The sequence below is a fragment of the Mytilus galloprovincialis genome, chromosome 7 (assembly GCF_965363235.1).
Source record: "Mytilus galloprovincialis chromosome 7, xbMytGall1.hap1.1, whole genome shotgun sequence".
Classification (NCBI taxonomy): Eukaryota; Metazoa; Mollusca; class Bivalvia; order Mytilida; family Mytilidae; genus Mytilus; species Mytilus galloprovincialis.
The window spans coordinates 14068093-14083165 of NC_134844.1; the positions used below are offsets into that span (position 1 = coordinate 14068093).

The 15073-nt window shown below is 32.6% G+C and overlaps 1 protein-coding gene across 3 annotated transcripts; it reads right to left on the reverse strand.

Moving 5' to 3' along the window:
• Positions 1–249: 249 nt before the first annotated feature.
• On the reverse strand, positions 250–15073 carry LOC143082370 (ankyrin repeat domain-containing protein 61-like). Of its 3 annotated transcripts, XR_012980367.1 has the most exons (6): positions 14512–15073; positions 11972–12238; positions 11329–11625; positions 3366–3668; positions 2270–2692; positions 250–1151 (listed from the first exon to the last, which is right to left on the reverse strand). XR_012980367.1 is itself a non-coding variant. In XM_076258018.1 (4 exons), the coding sequence occupies exons 1-4, from the start codon at positions 14891–14893 to the stop codon at positions 3520–3522; spliced, it is 1095 nt and encodes a 364-aa protein (XP_076114133.1). In that variant the 5' UTR covers positions 14894–15073; the 3' UTR covers positions 3362–3519. The 3 variants fall into 3 exon arrangements, 1 of the variants encoding a protein (XP_076114133.1); XR_012980368.1 differs by lacking the exons at positions 11329–11625; positions 11972–12238; positions 14512–15073 and adding an exon at positions 3926–4248; XM_076258018.1 differs by lacking the exons at positions 250–1151; positions 2270–2692 and having other exon boundaries at positions 3362–3668.

A 15073-nucleotide genomic window follows, 5' to 3' on the forward strand; every position in this document is an offset into this window, starting at 1 on the left:
GAGGAGAACAACGACATAACACCGAAACGTAACACACACAGAAACGGACCAAGCATCAGACAAAACACGACGAGAATAACAAATATAACATGAAAACCAAATACATGAATTTGGGATAGACAAGTACCGTGCCACGTCTTATCTCAATTTCTCAAATATAAGAGAAAACACAAACGACTCAACGTTAAGTTATTTATTTATTATCTTTATAGTTTACATAGTAAAATGTATTGTCTTCTTTATTGAAAATGAGTGATTTGCTGAAAGTCTTTGTGATAAAGGTATGATTACAAATACACTGATAACATAAACATAACATTAATAATGAACAAACAGTTACAAACTCAAGGTTAATTATATTCCTAAAGTATGTAAAAAACGGACCAGAATTCACTGATTAAATCTATAAAATATTGTCAGTTAACCATAAAAAAATAAAAGCAAAAGCAGCTGACATATGCCAGTTGGTTACACCAGATTACTGTTTAAAGATTAACCAGCTCGTGTCCCTTCTGAAATAGGAAGCTGTACACAAAGAGGCTTACACCAAAAAAGCATTTACATGTTCTTAATCTGAGACATTCGTTGCTACCGAGATCAAAGAGAAGATATGTTGACAGTTTTTGTACTAACTGAAAGGCGTTCTTCATAATCGATACTGTCGTGAAATGAAAAATTTATCTATATTAAAATGTACATACTGATGTACGCGATGTTTTGCTACAATTCAAAAGATTTGGTTTGACATATTTGCAATGCCTTTTGGTTATTAAACCCAAAGAACAAATATTCGACCTAATGATGCTAATAACACATTTTCTTTTTACAAAATGTTAGACTATTAATTGTCCCATGCACATTATAAATAACCTAGATTCATTTATTTCCATTAAAAACTATCAAATCAAATTAAAATGCATTCAAGACTTTTTCTGTTATCTCTGTTTTAAAAAGAATATTCATCATCAGAACGATAACCAACATGTCTGTAAACATAGTCGTCATCTGATTCAGGATAATAATCATCATCTGGCTCATAAGATATCCCTCCATCATCTGAGTCCATATCAAAAGTGTAGGTTGGAACATAAAATGGGTTATGGAATGTGGACTGCAAATAGTTAAGAGGAATTCCATAATCCCTTAAACTCCTAAAAATAAAATAAAGATTGATTTAATCGAATGCTTGTTTACATTGGCAACATTATTTCGTATTTAATATTCATTAAATATCCTTTATTTCCCTGCACACTTTTACAATATCTGTTACCTCACTAGATTTTGTTTTTAAAGCAAAACACACATTCTTTCAACACATTTACAATTATCTTATGTCTAATATCATTATGTTATCTTGAGGAGTTAAATTACAACCACTGGGTCAATGGCACTGCTGATCAAGGTTTTCCTCTCAGGGTATTACAGTCTAGTAGTAAACACTTCGTTGTGAAAACTAGTTATCATTATTATAATGGGAGTAGTTATAAATTCACTGTTACAAAACTTAAAGTTTTGCCAATTATTACTAACTTTCATTAATTCCTCAATGCTATCCAACCACGTGCTTTACTTTTCTTTTTCAAAAGAGGGGCGAAAGATAACAGAGGGATACTCAAACTCATAGATTGAAAATAAACTGACAACGCCATCGATAAAAATAAAAAGACAAAGAGACAAATTATAGTACACAAGGTACAACATAGAAAACGAAAGAGTAAGCAACATGGACCCCACCAAAAACTGAGGTTTTCCCCGGTGTCCGGAAGGGTAAGCAGGTCCTGCAGGTCCTGCTCCATACGTGGCACCCGTCATGTTGCTTGTGTTATTACAAATCCAGTATATAGTCTTAATTCGGTAGGTCACATTCGTGAAAACTAACGTTTTTGATTTACACGTAAATGATAAGTCTGTTATGGACAACACGCGCGTAAAGGGCACACATTTCATCTGTCTATAATGAGTTCATATACTTAACACCATTGACTACACATAACATATAGACCATTTTTGTAACAGACCAATAATTATAATGATAAACAAAAGGTTTTCAAACATCCTAACGCATTTTGTGTACCTCTCGTTTATATTTGACGAAGTTTAGACTAGAAACACAAAGTAGCCTTCAAATTATTTCTTACTGGACGACATCCGCAACAGCATTTTGAAATTGAAAAAAAAAATATAAAACTTTTCTCTGTAGGTTCAATTTTGTAGAATAACGATTTTGTTGATATTTATTGCAACCATTTTTAAAAACAAATACTTCAACCTTGTAATCTTTTCGAGCTGAAATATCTCTGTATTATGACAGTAATCAACAAACTTCAGGTAGGATTTGATCGTTGTAGGTACTGGGAGCACTTCTATCTTGGATTCTATTTCCTATCCAGCTGACGCCTTCACAAGCTGCTTTCTAATAACATCTCTACAACGATGTGCTAAAGGCTTAAGAACCGACTGAGAACTCTTCATTAAGGTCTGCAATTCCGATGTAGCATTCTCCATTGCTATTATTTTGTAACTTTCACCTCCTTTGTCTATATTCGATAAATTCATTGATGCAAAATTAAAATTTTCAAACCATTTCTCCTTTTCAAAATCCCAACCACATCTGATAAGACACCCTGCAGCTTTGAAGAATCCATGTTTTATTAAATTCTGCAAGCTTGAAGACTCTGTCAATTTTTTGTCCCTGTTAAATGTGAAATATTTACTTTAGCTTGAATATACATATATTCGTGCTTTTGTTCTTTTGGCAACATACCAAAAAAGGATTGAGTAGGAAATAAAACCTAAAGTCAATTCCATAAGAAACATTATATTTCCATAAAACATATAGTAAAAGAATGCAACAACTACTTAAAAAAACACACCTGGTTTTCTGAAATGTTAAATTAGTATAATATTGAGCGCACTAATAATGGCACTTTGTAATTATAAATGCAAATTCCTAGACAAATAAATGCGGCTCAATATATTTCTCTTTCACCACATATCATATATGCAAATGTTTTGGTACGTATGAATAAACGATGGTATCAAAAACACTTTAGGTTTGTCACGGAAGAGTAAAATTAACAAAAGGACCTTGAACACCAAAGAATCAACATTCAGACGTTTAACAATTTATCATCTTTAATTAATGAACTAGCTAGAAAATTGTTGTAGGGTCATACACACAAAACAAGTATGTGTATTTTTTAAACGAGAATTTATCTGACAGTTTTAATCAGTACTTCTATCAATTTGTATCACCAATCATAAAAATCCTTTATACTTTTTGAAATCAAAATTTATCGAAAAAGTAGACAGATAATCCAATGATTTCATGTTTATTTATTTTTAAAAGCAGTAATCGTACGTACCGAGCCATTAGCAATCTCCTGTATGCTGATGAGAATGTGCGTCTGTTTTCTATATCTAGACTGTCAGTTGTTATGATGCAACATAATTGTGCTCCTCCACAGACAAGACGATTCAATGACGACAAATCAACTTCTATTTGAATGACACGCTCTGTTACACCTGACACTGTATGATATCCGACTTCCTTAACCTTTTGGTCACTAAAATATCTAATGGTCTTTTTCCAGAGGTAGTCTGAATATTCAAATTAGCCCCGTTCTTAATTAGAAGTTGAACAATATCATCTCGGCAGTTTGACCTATCTATAATAGAAACATTAGAAATTGTATAAAAGAATTTTGGTCTCGCTTAACAGCATTTCATAAAAAAAATAATGCCATTTAAAAAAAAAAGGTTTTCCAAATAGAAATATTGCACATCAATCATTAGCGATAAAAAAAAATAATCGGACATTACATTTTCGACAATTCGGACGGTGAAAGGATCTTTGAAGATATATGTATACTGATCAGTGAGCAATTATCATTTCATATATTTTAATGAAGTAACAGTTACTCACGAGATATAGGTTGCACTTATGTAAATATTGACAATGCAATTTCCCATAGGAACACCCTTTTTACGGCTTGAATTGTGACACTTTAACTACGAAGTTTCACTAAAAAATAAAGTCTTGAATTTAAGGTTGATATAAACTTCTATTTTATTCAAAGGTCAAAACATATGTGTTTGCAGCATGTTAACTTGTCAACATTTATACGCCCCAAACTTCTCAGCGTTTAAACTCGGACTTAAATTCTGTACAACCCCTCCCTTCACTTTTGGTCTTCTTCGCAGCTACATTCTTTATTTATACTGGTAACATTCCCAAGTTATGTCTCCATGAGAGGAAAATTAGAGATCATATTTTAGAACAATTGCGTAAACGAAATTAAATATCTATCAATATTATATATTTCTCCTAAAAGAAGGCGTGGCTTGTAAAACAGCAGAATTCAGGGCACCCTCTATATTTATCGGAAGTATTACACTTTTGTTTAAAAGTCCTTCTTACTAATTTTTTTGTTTTTGTTTCAAAAGTTATTTGGTCTTCATTATTTAATATCACGTTTTAAAAAAAATTTAACGGTATTTGATGAGAGAGTGCAAACATCATTTTATTTTTCTATAGCGTCATATTTATAGTGGTGGGATTGGCAATACAATACGTATATAGAACAAGATATCACAGGGATCATAACTTTTCGTGTTTAAAAGGAACTAAAAATGATTGTGAATGTAATAATAACATAAAAAGAAAAGAAAATGAAACTAACCAAAGTGGCCCATTTCAACATGAAAAAACTTAAAGAAGGTCATGTTCGTACTCGTGTAGATACATGTACATTTCCGTTATTAAAAACTGTATGAATTGCATGGAATGTTACCTGGTCTTGCTCATGGCTACAGAAGCTACAAATAATTTTTCATTTTCACTTTCATTAAAACATCATGTTAATAGTGTTGTCCCCCTTAAAACAATTATATCTTAACAACTTTGAACCAAAGCGCTGTAAGCGTTGAAGGCAGTTAACCAAAAACCCAAAACCAAGGCAAACGTAATTATGAAAACTGTGGCAATGTTACTTCAACATTAAACAAACATATATAGTACATTTATATTTATTAAGGATTTGTATAGTAAGATAAAGCGCGAGATTCCAATCCTTCTTACTATACAAATTCTTGTATTTATCTAATGAATTAATTATTAAAGGCAAATAATTTATATGTTATCAAGGTTTCAAAAGCACAAATAAATGAAGATAAAAAGCATACTTTATTCAAATAATTATATATGGTGAGAGTTATAGATATATAGATCGATATTGATTGCAGGTACATGTACATTTGTACAAGGATAGATAATATTTATAAAGGTTGATGTTAATAATTTATAGTGGGAGATTTTTTCTCATTTGCTTTTTTCCCGACAAATGAGACTGTAAAAATTGGGGCCCCCTTAGTTGCTTCCCTGGGCAATTGAGGGTTGATGTAACAGGTGATTGTTAATAAAATATGTTTAATATTAAAAAAAAAAAAAAAAAAAAAAAAAAAAGGTTTCAAAAGCAATGCATATTTTTTTATGGTACAAGTTTGCAATGATTGCAGTTGTTCTACTTGGTAGTTAACGTTGGTTTTAGTTGACTGCTAGTAGCACAAATTGACTTAGTACGAACATGTAATAGTATGAATGGACTTCCCTGGAAAGAAAACTGAGTTAGTGTTCTATAGTACAAAAGTTATGAGACACGAATCAGACAAAATTTTCACTACTACAGGGATCAAAGGTGAGGTCTGACTGACCTGCCGAAAGTAAATGTAAATGATTTGTCATTTTGTCTTATACATGAATATATATGGTTAAGGGATGGGGATCTCGATGGTTTTCAAGTTCTAAAATAGGAAGGGGTAGGGTGACCCTAGGAACTTCCCCTACATTTCATTTGATTTGTTATATTGCCCCATACATGAATATATATGGTTTAGGGGTGGGGATCTCATCGGTTTCCAAGTTCTCAAACAGGAAGGGGTAGGGTGACCCCAGGGACTCCCCATACATTTCATTCAATTAGTTATATTGGCCCATACATGAATATATATTGTTTCGGTGTGGGAATCTCAACCGTTTCTTTATATTGTCCCATACATAAGTAATAACGGTTTAGGGGTGAGGATCTTGACCATTTTCAAGTTCTCAAACAGGAAAGTGTACAGTGACCCCAGGGCCTCCCCCTATATTTCATTTGAATTGTTATATTGTCCCATACATGAATATATATGGTTGAAGGGTGGGAATCTCAACGGTTTTCAAATTCACAAACAGGAGGGGGTGGGGTGATCCAAGGGACTCCCCCTATATTTCATCTGATTTGTTTTATTGTCCTATACATGAATATATTTGTTTTAGGGGTGGGGATCTCGACCGTTTTTAAATTCTAAAACAAGAGGGTCGGGGTGACCCCAGCGACTCTCCCTATATTTCATTTGATTTTTCATATTGTCACAAACATGAATATATATGGTTAAGGGGTGAGGATCTCGACCGTTTCCAAGTTTTCAAACAGGAAAGGGGGGGGGTGACTCCAGGGACTCCCCTGATATTTTATTTGATTTATTATAGTGTCCTATACTTGAATATATGGTTCAGAGGTGGGGATTTCGACCGTTTCCAAGTTATCAAACAGGAGGGGGTGTGCGACTCCAGGAACTACCCTTATATTTTATTTGATTTATTATATTGTCCTATACTTGAATGTATGGTACAGGGGTGGGGATCTCGACCGTTTCCAAGTTATCAAACAGGAGGGGGTAGAGTGGCATAAAGGACGTCACTTATATATCATATGATTTGCTTACATTCAGGATTATATAATATATTTGCATTATTTGTGAAAGTAAAGTATTAGTAAGAAACTTCCAGCTACTTTAATTGACCCTTCACAATTGAGAAAAAATACCCCTTCAAAATTGCAGTAATATGTTTACACTTTAAAAGCATCTCACATGCATTATCATCATTTATCACTGATAAAGAAAATTTATACTGTGACCATGAACATATATATTGTTAGATATACTGTTCCCAGCTGTCACATTGTATTGGATTTTGACATAAAAAAAAATCAAAAAGTAATTTTGAGTGTCTATATAAAATATTTCATCACACATATTTTTTTTTGGTTTTCAATTCTAGTGTTTATATACATTTACCATGCATAGATGTATTTTATCACCTGCCTGGATTTTTTTTGTATTTGGTTGCCAAAACCCAGAATCATCCTTATCCACTTCCGGAATCGGATCCGATATTGTAAATTTTATCTTCACGGCAGCCATTGTTATTGTGTTTACAATGTAGTTTTTGTCAATCAGATACGATTTTACTCGAATTTACACATTATTTGATGGCAATTTTCCGTTTTTTACATAGATAGATAGATACTTTATTCTCTAAAAACTAGATACAAGTTTACAGAGAAACATACAATATAAATACAGACACAATATTTATAAAGCTAGCGGTTGAACAAAATGAACATCGCTGTCATGAATTATTATGATGAAAATAAGTTTTTAGATTGTTTATTTGGAGACTTTGGTGAAAAGGTTTGCAAAGGTATTTCTTATTTTCTTTCAAGTGGAAGTTGACTTTGTCGGGCGTTAGCTAGAAACCAAGTCAAATTACCGCGTGCAAAAGTGGAAGGTCGCGGACCTCGGACCACTGCTAATTTGCACTCCTGCCTCCAAATTGAAAAGATACGAAACTGTCGTCTTCTAATTTAAAATTGCCGCCAACAGCATGAACAGTTGAACTTATAAATAGACTACTGACGTGGTTGTACTACGTATTGATGACAAACAATATTCCTACGACTTTTGCTACTTGGGAAATCTAAACTACTTGTCTTTAGAGATTTTCGGTGATTAAATATTTCATACAATTGTTCTTTGACATCTTAGCAAAAAGCACAGGTCATATGATACTAAACTACACAAAATGAATTCTAATGAGCACTACTTCCTCAGTGTAACTTCAAAACTTTTGGCTGATTCGACGATCATTTAAGGTTTTTCTGGTCATATGTTTTGTAATCCAGAATAAAAAGTATTAAAAACGTGTTCAATTAGTTATATATAACATTGTAGCCGGCTAGAAAATAACAATGGCAAGTATTTCAGCATTTATTGGGTAGAACACAAATAGGGTGCTCGCATAATGCAGCTTAGCTGTATTTAAATCATTTGACCATACAGCCTGTTTGAATTGAGAGCAAAAAACTAAGTTTTACTATCAAATAAAAAAAAAAAAACCCCATGTTACTTTTTTTACAAATTATGTAAATATAAAATTGATATCCCTTCATGGCTGTTTAAGGTAGATAGGCTGTCTTCCTCCATCTTGAATAATGAAATACCAACAAACAAGGTCTAGATCTTTTATAAAATGTGCAAATTTTGAGATAAGAAGGTAATTCATGTATAAGAATTTTCATTGTAATATAGAAAATGTCATGTGTAACCATATTTATGGTTGTATTTTACAAAAAAAAGAATACTTTTGTTTGATTGAACTTTTGTCAACTTTGCCAAATAAGGGGCGGCAACTCAAATGCAAGGGGAGATAATTCAGATAGTGCTACTTTTACAATAGAATGTGTTAGAAATTTTCTAATTTTTATTATGTAGCAAGAAAACGAGTTCGGTGACCCCCTTTTTCTTTTTCTTATCTGAAAGTATAGTATTGGAGCTATCTTCTAATATTTTATCTCACAATTTTATGGTGTAGTTTTCGTTTTATGGCAGAAAATTGGGTTTTCCATGCATAATCTATACAAAATATGACAATTTTGCACAACCTGCAGTGTGAAAATAAGTCCGGTGACCCATTCTTTTTGTTAATGTTTTTAAACAAGAAGGATATAAACTACTTTTTGGCAAATTATTAAAACATTCTATGGATTATAATTTAGACACCCCATCTACCTTAAAGTTGAGAAATAACCCCGTGTATTTTTTAAGGAATTGTTTATAGCTTCCTTATTGTAAGTGCCGTGTAAAAGTTGACGTTTTCATCATTAAAAACATCACACATATTTGTCACCATTTTCAAAAGTCGACAGGAAAAATTAAACCAGAACCAAAAGTTGACAAAGGCAGCGATATGACGACAACGCAAAATACGGTATTATCGGTTTTTATGTTGTAGGGTGGGTAATAAATCTTGATAATAAAAAGAACTGAACTATGATATTGAAAGTATAGACAATGAGATAGCACATTAGTGTTATCTAATGACGAGCGTTGAATGTGACGCCATTCAGGTTCGAACGTGATCTGTGTTTGGTGGTTATAAGCATCGTGCATAGATAAGTATGCATAACATTTGGTTGAAGAAAACTTAGGTACGAGAACGGTAACCAATTTCGGAACGTACAGATGTATAAGGGTAAACAGTGATGCCCCCATAAACATTAGGACGACAAACGCACGTTACAAATTACTGATCGGTAACGCTCGAACCAAAAAGATTAAAAAGCAAAATAAAGAACAAAGTTGTAGGAATTTCGGATCAAAATGTCGAAAGGTTTTGCCGTATACAGGTAATCTATTCCAAGGGTAGACAATATTAGTATTTCAATTTCATTAAAAGCTTTGTCAACAGTATATTTATAAATATAAGTATATCAATTAAAATTTGTGTCAACACAAAAGTTCTGAACATTTGGTCAGAGACAACAAACACCAAAATAGTTATATAGGGATATAACTTCATACAATTGTCCAAAATTAGTGAAGGAGAAAATATGTACAGACTAATATTAAGCCAGGGATTCCGTTACCACAAATTACTTAAAATCTTTACTTAATTCTTCCATAGATATAAAGATTTAGTTTTGAAGTTTGGTTTTTTAAACGGGAGAGCACATCTTCATTTTTATGAAAATGTTGTTTACAGTGCCCTAAAATTAAAAAAACGATCCTGGTAAACTTATCGATCCTATATATAAGTAAAGATTACCAATTCAACAATTTACTTATATCATTTAATATTGTTTTAATGGTATTTTATTTTTTATTAAAAAATTGTTATCAGTAAATTAAAAGCAAACTAAATATCAGTGTTACATACATATACATATTCATGAATCTATAATCTGTAGATACCTGTAACTTGGCATTGCACAATGTCATGTTTTATCTGACTGTTAATGACGTCATTACACTAAATCCATTGCATATTGGATAAGTACTGACTGATAATTTAGTCTTAGATGCATGATTTTTTTATAAGCTGTTAGTGGCTTTGAACTAGCTGTCAGTAACGGCGAGATCTCAATTCTGTGTTTTTGTGAGATGTTATTCTATTTGTATCCATCTGATGAGTTGAGCCTTTTTCAACTATTTTTCATAGTTCGTTCTTATATCGTACTGGTACATTGTTAGAAGGATGGTTGGAATCCCGTTAACATGTTTATGTATGTGCCTGCGCCAAGGCAGGACCCTGTAAATTAGTGGTTGTTGCCTGTTGATGTGTTACATACTAGTATTTGTTTTCGTTCATTTTATGTACATACATTAGGCCGTTAGTTTTTTTCGTTTGAATTAGTTTTCATTTGTTATTTCGGAGTCTTTTATTGCTGACTATGAAGTATTGACTTTGATCATTTTTGAAGGCCATACGGTGACCTATAGTTGTTAAAATGTCTGTGTCATTTGGTCTTTCTTAATTTTAGAAACTTTTAATTGGCAATCCTACCACAGCTTCTATTTTATATGAGCGGACTGAAAAAAAAACTGTTTTCTGATGATATATTATTCACTATTTGAGAATGAAGTCGAGGAAAATAGACAGAAACAAATATATAGTTGAAGGAAATGAAATAAATTTGTGTGCACATAACTCTTTGTATCGGTACAAAAAGGCCATTATCACACCTGGTAAACCATCAAATCTGAAGCAAATGGTTTAGCGAGAAAAAGGTTTACTGGCACTTGTGATTGTCTGGTATAGATTGTAATATTCTGGAACAATGTTGATATTTTCTGTTAAATGAAACTTCAAAAAAGCTAATTGTCAATCAGGAAAGATCGACGAAATTGTTGAACCCTCTATATAGTAAACTCTTTTCTCGCTTAACCATTCGGTTGAGAGTTTATGGTTAACCAGGCGTGATTATAAAGTATGACACGTGCTTTGACCATAATTTTATGTTTTAAAACTAAATTTCCTTTACGTTCTTTGTTAAAGCACCTGCAAATATTGTTTGAACATGTTGAAACATGCAAACAGAACAACTTTCGATTTACTTGTTTAGACGTCGTAACAGTAAAGTGTAAACACATTTTAAATCGACCGACATTCTTCTTAATAGATTTCACACATTTTACAATTCACTTTTATTATTTTGTCACACCTACCTAATTCACAGGCAAAATGTAAGGCTGTCTTGTTTCTTGAGTCACAAAAGTTAACGTCTGATCCGTGTTTAAGGAGCGATTCTACCAAGCATCTCGATCTATATGATACCACATGTATCAGGTTCGATGAATCCCCATTGAATACATTAGGATCACATCCTTTTAGAAGAAGCAAATCAATGAATTCTACCCAGACTGTGTTTTTCACAGGAAAATTTATAATTGCTCTTTCAAGGCAATTGCTTCTTGGGTTTGCTCCTGTATTAAGAAGTGCTATTCCAGCTTTTGGATTTATTCCTAGTCAAATAAAAAATGTTCTGATGAAGAAAAAATTTAAAAAGACGCGTTTTAAGTTCTTTTCTTTTTTCGTAATCCCTATGCCTTAAAATATATATAAAACGTAACCTTAATCACGTAAGTGCTAAAATTGGAAAATTGAATAAAGTAATCTTTAACCAAAAAATTGAACAGTGATAAACACCTTTACATCTGTCATATAGGTAAGGGAGGCTTTTGTGTGGGACCGATTTACGTAATTTTTATATAGATATATATGTATATCATTATTGTAGACTATCATAAAGTAATACGATATACGAAACCCTTACATATGAAAAATGGTTAATTAAATATAAGCACTGACCTGAACTGCATACTCCATCTAGCGCGGTATTATCAGACTTATCAACTAAATTAACATCCAAGCCATAACTAACTAACATAGGAACAATATCTTCCCTCGTTTCTTTAGAATGCAAAACATCTTTTTGATTTTTATTTGATGATGAATGAATATTGTCCTCTGTTGTATATTGGAATAACGTAAATAAAGCAGATCTTCCGGCCTTATCTGTTCCGTTCACATTCATACCATTTTCAAGCAGCAACTTTGTCATAAGACACAAGTCTCCTACAAAACAATTTATTGATCAAGATTAATTTATATTATTTTAGGTATATCATTTAAATAAAAACAAAAGTTCACAGTTAAAACAAATATATACAAATCTGGTACTACAAAAAACAGGAAACAGTAATGAACATATTTCAATCATTACTATAAGCATTCTTAAAGTATAGTTTCATCCAGAAGTCAAAAAGGCACAAGTTTAAACAACTGATATTCAATGATTATTCTTTATCAATATTCTATTGAGCAAAAAAAAGTTTTTTAATATATTTTTTGTTGTTGTTCTGTTTTAATACAGCACGATCTTTTGCATGTATTATTTTATCACAAATTGGACAGTTGATTTTCTTGTCTGAATTGTTTTGCTTGTATTATGTAAGAGCATTTTATAGGTTCTTTCTACAAGTTTTGCCCAAATGAAGATGATTGATTGTACGTTTGCTTATCATTTCTTAAAATTGACGTGTTTTTATTTTTCAATTTTCATGATGTCCGTACATCTACATTTGTATATATGATATAAATAACATATACAGTACCATCTTTGCACCAGATGCGCATTTCGACAATAAATGTCTCTTCAGTGATGCTCTGGTAAAAATATTTGAAAATCCAAAACTCATTAAAAAGATGAAGAGCTTTAATCCAAAAAGGTACCAAAGGTACAGACAAAGCCGGGAAAGGAATAATCAGACCTTTGAATCCGGGAGATACATTCCTTAATTTACAATATTTTCTAATTTTTTGTATCATGAAATTTTGATTCACAGTAAATAAAATCCTCAGACACATATAAAATGACTCCATCGTGCTAAAAGGCAAGAACATTTTATAGTTTATTCCAGTTATTTCTAATCTAGTCTATCATGGATAGCCATATTTTTTTGTTCAAAATTGCATTTCTGAACAAAACAATTTAAATAAAATTGAATCATGTTAACGATCTTTAAATTGAAATTTTGTTTCAGAGAATTCTCTCTAAAATAGAGGAAAAAGATATCAGAGGGACAGTCAAACTCATAGATCGAAAATAAGCTGACAAAACCATGGCTAATAAAGAAAAAGACAACATTCAAATAATGTAACTCAAGATTTAACATAGAAAACTAGAAACTAAGCAACACGAACCCCACCAAAAACTGGGGGCGATCTCATATGCTCCAGAAGGATAAGAAGACCCCGTTCCACATGTTGCACCCGCCTTGTTGGTCATGAAATTACAAACCCGGTAAATACTCTAATTCGGTAGGTCACATTCTTGTAAAGGGAACAGGATTGTAGTTTCGACGTAAGGAACATATCCGCCATCATCTGTGAAACGGTTACCATAACGATTAACCAACTCGTAATGACGTCCGTAAAATTTACCAAGGGATGATTTCAACTCCACCGCTTGGATCTCTCGGTTTAATAGCAACCCTCTATGAAAGAAATTAACATAGGAAATACAAGCCCGAGAATATCGTATCAGTTGGGAGATATATACTCCGTATGCAAGCGCTGCTGGAATGTTGCTACATAGAAATGGAAAGTTCACAATTGGGAAGCTAGAATAATCCATTTTGTCGTAAAACTTTGTATTTTAACCGACCCTCATTGTCAACATAAAGATGTAAGTCTAGATATGAGGCAGACGTATCTGTATCTGTTGTATCCGTTATCGCTAGTTGATAACTTATTGAAAACCCCTTGGAGCAAGAACCTCAAAACTCAATTCCAGCATTTCCTTTGTAGTAAGAAACCTTTGAATATAATTTCAGAGAGATCCATACACTTAAACACAAGTTATATTATTCCTACATGTTGGGGGAAATTAACTTCAAACTGAATCCCAGCCTTCCCTTTGTTGTATGGAACCTTGTGGTACAATGTCAGAGAGATCCATACATTTATACACAAGTTCTGGTCCGTTAACTAGAAAAATGTTTGTACCTTCTGCTTTTGGGTATGAAACATTGTGGAACAATTTCAGAGTAATTGAAATACTAGTACACAAGTTATTGTCCTGAAACTAGATAAATGCTTGTTTTGGGCACCTTTGGGCACCTTATACCTACACCTTTGGGATCATAACCCCCAAAATCAATCCCAACCTTCTTTTCGTTTTTAATATAATACTTTTTGGCACGACCAATCCATATATACTAATATCTACTATAGTTCCCGTACTTTTCATAGGGTTTGCTAATGTAGAAGAGCTCCTCGAATTCAAGATACGTAAAGATTGAGTACAATTTAAGTCTACACATGTACAATACTATACCAAAACAAACCTTTTTTTGATTTATCTGAATACAATACATGTAGAAGTGATCTACCAAATTTGTCTTTCACATTAATGGATGCCCCTGTCTTTATGAGTGTAGAAACTGTGGGTACATCGCATTGTTTAACAGCTGAAACAATGGGTATTTTAAAGCTTGTGTGTTGGTTAGGGTCAGCTCCATTCCTCAACAAAAGATCGATTAATTCTTTGCGGTTGCGAGCTTTAGTTGCTAAATAAAGTGGTGTTTCATGTGCTTTGTTTACAACAGTTGCAAATTCCTTGGCATCTAGTATAGCAATTGCTGTTCTGATTAAACCATGTCTGACAGCAGTATGTAAAAGATAAGGATCATCTCCGTCGTCGATAGATTTGATAGAGCTTTTTATCATGAACTGGAAAATTTCGGCTATTTTAACAGTGTCTGCCCTTTCGTTGTTACATTTCGCTTTCAATAAGGACGTAAGCGGTAAATGTCCATTTCTATCCTTATTATGAAGAACGCCTCCCTTCTGGACATAGAATTTGAGAAAATCCAGTGCACCATTCAACGCTAAAATAAATCGTTTTGT